At 67.0% G+C, this 3,132-nt stretch overlaps 1 protein-coding gene across 1 annotated transcript in view; it reads left to right on the forward strand.

Annotated features, from left to right (window-relative positions):
• Window positions 1-2,442, forward strand: part of MNEG_6688 (hypothetical protein) — a gene marked incomplete at both ends in the record, with an annotated part of 4,159 nt that extends 1,717 nt beyond the window's left edge. The window contains 7 exons of the mRNA XM_014044836.1: window positions 35-166; window positions 473-536; window positions 915-984; window positions 1,266-1,356; window positions 1,752-1,924; window positions 2,110-2,211; window positions 2,404-2,442. Of these exons, the coding sequence (XP_013900290.1) occupies window positions 35-166; window positions 473-536; window positions 915-984; window positions 1,266-1,356; window positions 1,752-1,924; window positions 2,110-2,211; window positions 2,404-2,442 (671 nt within the window). The remainder of the gene's footprint in view (window positions 1-34; window positions 167-472; window positions 537-914; window positions 985-1,265; window positions 1,357-1,751; window positions 1,925-2,109; window positions 2,212-2,403) is intronic.
• Between the last annotated feature and the right edge of the window lie 690 nt (window positions 2,443-3,132).

The raw sequence follows: 3,132 nt of genomic DNA on the forward strand, positions 1-3,132 counted from the left end.
CCGCTCTTCCCGCCACCACTTGCAACGCCCGCAGGCGCGCCCGCGGCGGGCGGCGCCGGTGCAGGGGCTGCGGGCGCGGCAGCGGCGGGGGGCGGGCTCTCCGACCTGTTCAGGCCGCCTGAGAAGATCCTGTTCAAAGGGCCGTTCGAGGCCGCGAAGGCAGCAGGTGGGCGTCTGGGGTCGTCGTGATGTTTGCGGCGGCTGCAAACGGCGACGCCGGCGCGGGCCTGGTTTTGGGCGACGAGTGTTCAGCCCATGCGCGGCCGCGGCCGCACTGCCCCTTGCGCGTGCGAGATTGCGGCGTGCGGGCGCAGAGGCGAGAGGGCAGAGGCCTGCCCTGCATGCGAGCCCCCGTGCCGGCCGGGGCCCAGCGCCCAGGCTCCGCCTGGCGTAACGCCTCGACCCACAAACCCGCCCTCCTGGCGGGTTTCCAACCCCGCCGCGCCCGTGCACCCCGCACTCCTGGTCGCAGCCAACAGCCAGGGGCGGTGGCTGCTCGTCAACATCCAGGGCGCCTCGGAGTTCGCTTCCCACAGGTCGGGCCGCTTTTTCCCGCATTTTTGCTTTGTTGAGCGCCTGCCAGCCCGTTGGTGCGACAAATGCATCGGCAAATGCACGCGCAGCACGTCGGATAGCAGGCGGCACGCCAGCACGCGCGTGCGCGGGGGACAGCCACGTGCGGCGGCGGGGTCTCCTGGCGGGCGGCTCCCTTGCTGACGTCACTTTGGGGGTTCTGAGGGTCCCAGGGCTCGTGGCGTGGGGGTCGCCTGGCAGCCCTGATCGCCTTGCACAAACATGTCGAGGATCTTTTGATGTTGTGACGCGTGGGAGGTGCCCCACCCCCGCTGCTCTCCCGAGCGCTCCCGCCCCTCCAACCCCCCTGTAACCCCCTGCCACTTCTCATTCCAAACCAGGTTGAATCGTGACACCTGGCAGGAGCCGCTGCTGCAGGACATGCTCACAGGGATGTTCGTTTTCTGGCAGGTGCGCTGGGCCCCGCGCACGCACGCGCGCGCGCGCGCGCACACGCGTGTGTTTTCCGCAGCCCCACCCTCGCAGCCAGGCGCGCGCGTGTACGCGGTCCTGCCCAAATCAGCGCGGCCGCCGCTTGCGTGCCCCCGGCCGGCCGTGCTTCCGCGCGCCCCCGACGCCCTGTCGAGGCGCCAGCAACAACTCCCACACCTGAACCCCCTCCGCACCGTGGCGCCTGAGGCAGCTGTCCCCCTCGCTCCCCCCCCCCTGGCCACCCTTAATCCTGCCGCCAGGCGTACGACACCACACCCCAGGGGGCCGCCGCGATCCGCGCGTACCACCTTGCATCCCTCCCCGCCATCTTCATTATCGACCCCATCACGGGTGAGCGGGGGGGGTGGGATGACGGACACACGTGCACGCCCTGTGTGTGCGTGGGTGTGTGCGTGCGCCCTGGTGTGTGTGTGTGTGTGTGTGTGTGTGTGTGTGTGTGCGCGTGTGTGGAGTGTACGTAACTGCTGTGTGTGTTGCCAATCGACTACCCACCCGGTATGAAGGTGCGAGCGCCCAAGAATGGGGCCAGAGGTTGTACTGTAGCGGCGCTCGCAGTGGAACAGCCCCGGGGGCGCTGGCGCGCTGTGCTCTTGCGCAATCCACCCCTCCCAGCGAGAGCTTTTCCGCGAAACTTGCGTTGACCCCCTTCCCCCACACACGCATGCACATACACACACACGTTTACCCACGCCAGCCGCCTCAAAAACACACCCGCTCCGCCCCAGGCTCCAAGATTTGGGAGCGCACCGGCTTTGTGGCGGCGGATACCTTGGTGGAGGAGCTCGTGCCCTTCATGGACGCGGGGCCCTCAGACCCCGCGGCCTCGCGCCTCGCGCAGCAGGCGCGACTCAGCGCCTGCCTGCTTGGATCCCCGTTTTCTGAGCAGCGGCATGCGGCTGTTTTCGGCGTTCCCTTCTTGCCTCCGCGCCGCCGGGCCTCAGGGTCCCGGAGCCTTCTGTCGCTGCTTCGGGCGCCGCGGGAGCCCTCTTCGGTTGCAGCCGCAGGAGCCCGCCTCCGCACCCCGCCTGCCGCCCATGCCCTAAATGCGGCGGGCCCCCATCAATTTCTTCCTCCTCCACACAGGCTGCGGCGTCGCTGGCGGGCAAGCGCAAGGCGGCGGGGCCGCCGGCCGCCCCCCGGACTGAGGACGAGGAGCTGGCCCTTGCGCTGGCCATGAGCGTGGAGGTGCGGTTTTCCCTGACAGCCCTCATTTTTTGGGTTTTTTTTTGGTTTTTATGGTTTTTGGGGTTTTTTTGGGGGGGGGGTGGCGTGGGGAAGGGGCGGCGACGGCGGCGGGGCGGCTGCCATGCGGGCCGTTGCTGCATCGTGGGGTCCTGCGGGGGTTGTGAAGGAGCCACACCCGGCATGCGCTCTTAGATGTTGGCGGCGGGGAGTTTTGCTCTCGTTGCTGAGTGATCGGTCATCTTGCCAACATTCTTGTGAGTGATCGGTCAACGCGCCAATGATTGGTCATCTGGCCGGGTGATTGGTCACCTCACCGAGTGATTGGTCATTCTGCTGGGCGATCGGTAATTTTGCTGGGTGGTTGGTCATCTTGTCGCGCGATCGGGCAGCTGGCAAAGTGACTGGTCACCTTGGCGAGTGACTGGGCACGTCTCGCTTAGTGATTGGTCACCTGGCCGAGTGATTGGTCACCGCCTCGCCGAGTGATTGGTCAACGCGCTGAGCGCACGGTCGGTCGCTGAATGATTGGTCGATTGCTGACTCACAGGCGTCTTGTTGAGTGGCTGGTTGCCTGATTGAGTGACTGCGCATCGCAGACTTTCGGCCAGGCCGAACGATGGGTCATCTTTGGGTGCCTAGTCAGCACCACGGGACGGGCGGTGGGCGAATGGGGCCGGCGCTCCCTTGGGTTGCGAAATCGCGCTCACTAAAGACCGACGCATCACTACACGGCGGGCGCAGGCGCTCTGAGCGGTGTACGGGAAAAGCGCCCGGGGCCGAGAGCGTCACCCGGTCTTGCCCCAGCGCTGGCCCGTCCCGGCGTCGGCCTCCAGAACTCCGCTCATCAGCAACCCCGCCCTTACACACACACACACACACACACACACACGCACACGCACACACACACACACACACACGCAC

Source organism: Monoraphidium neglectum (genome assembly GCF_000611645.1).
Source record: "Monoraphidium neglectum strain SAG 48.87 unplaced genomic scaffold scaffold01112, whole genome shotgun sequence".
NCBI lineage: Eukaryota > Viridiplantae > Chlorophyta > Chlorophyceae > Sphaeropleales > Selenastraceae > Monoraphidium > Monoraphidium neglectum.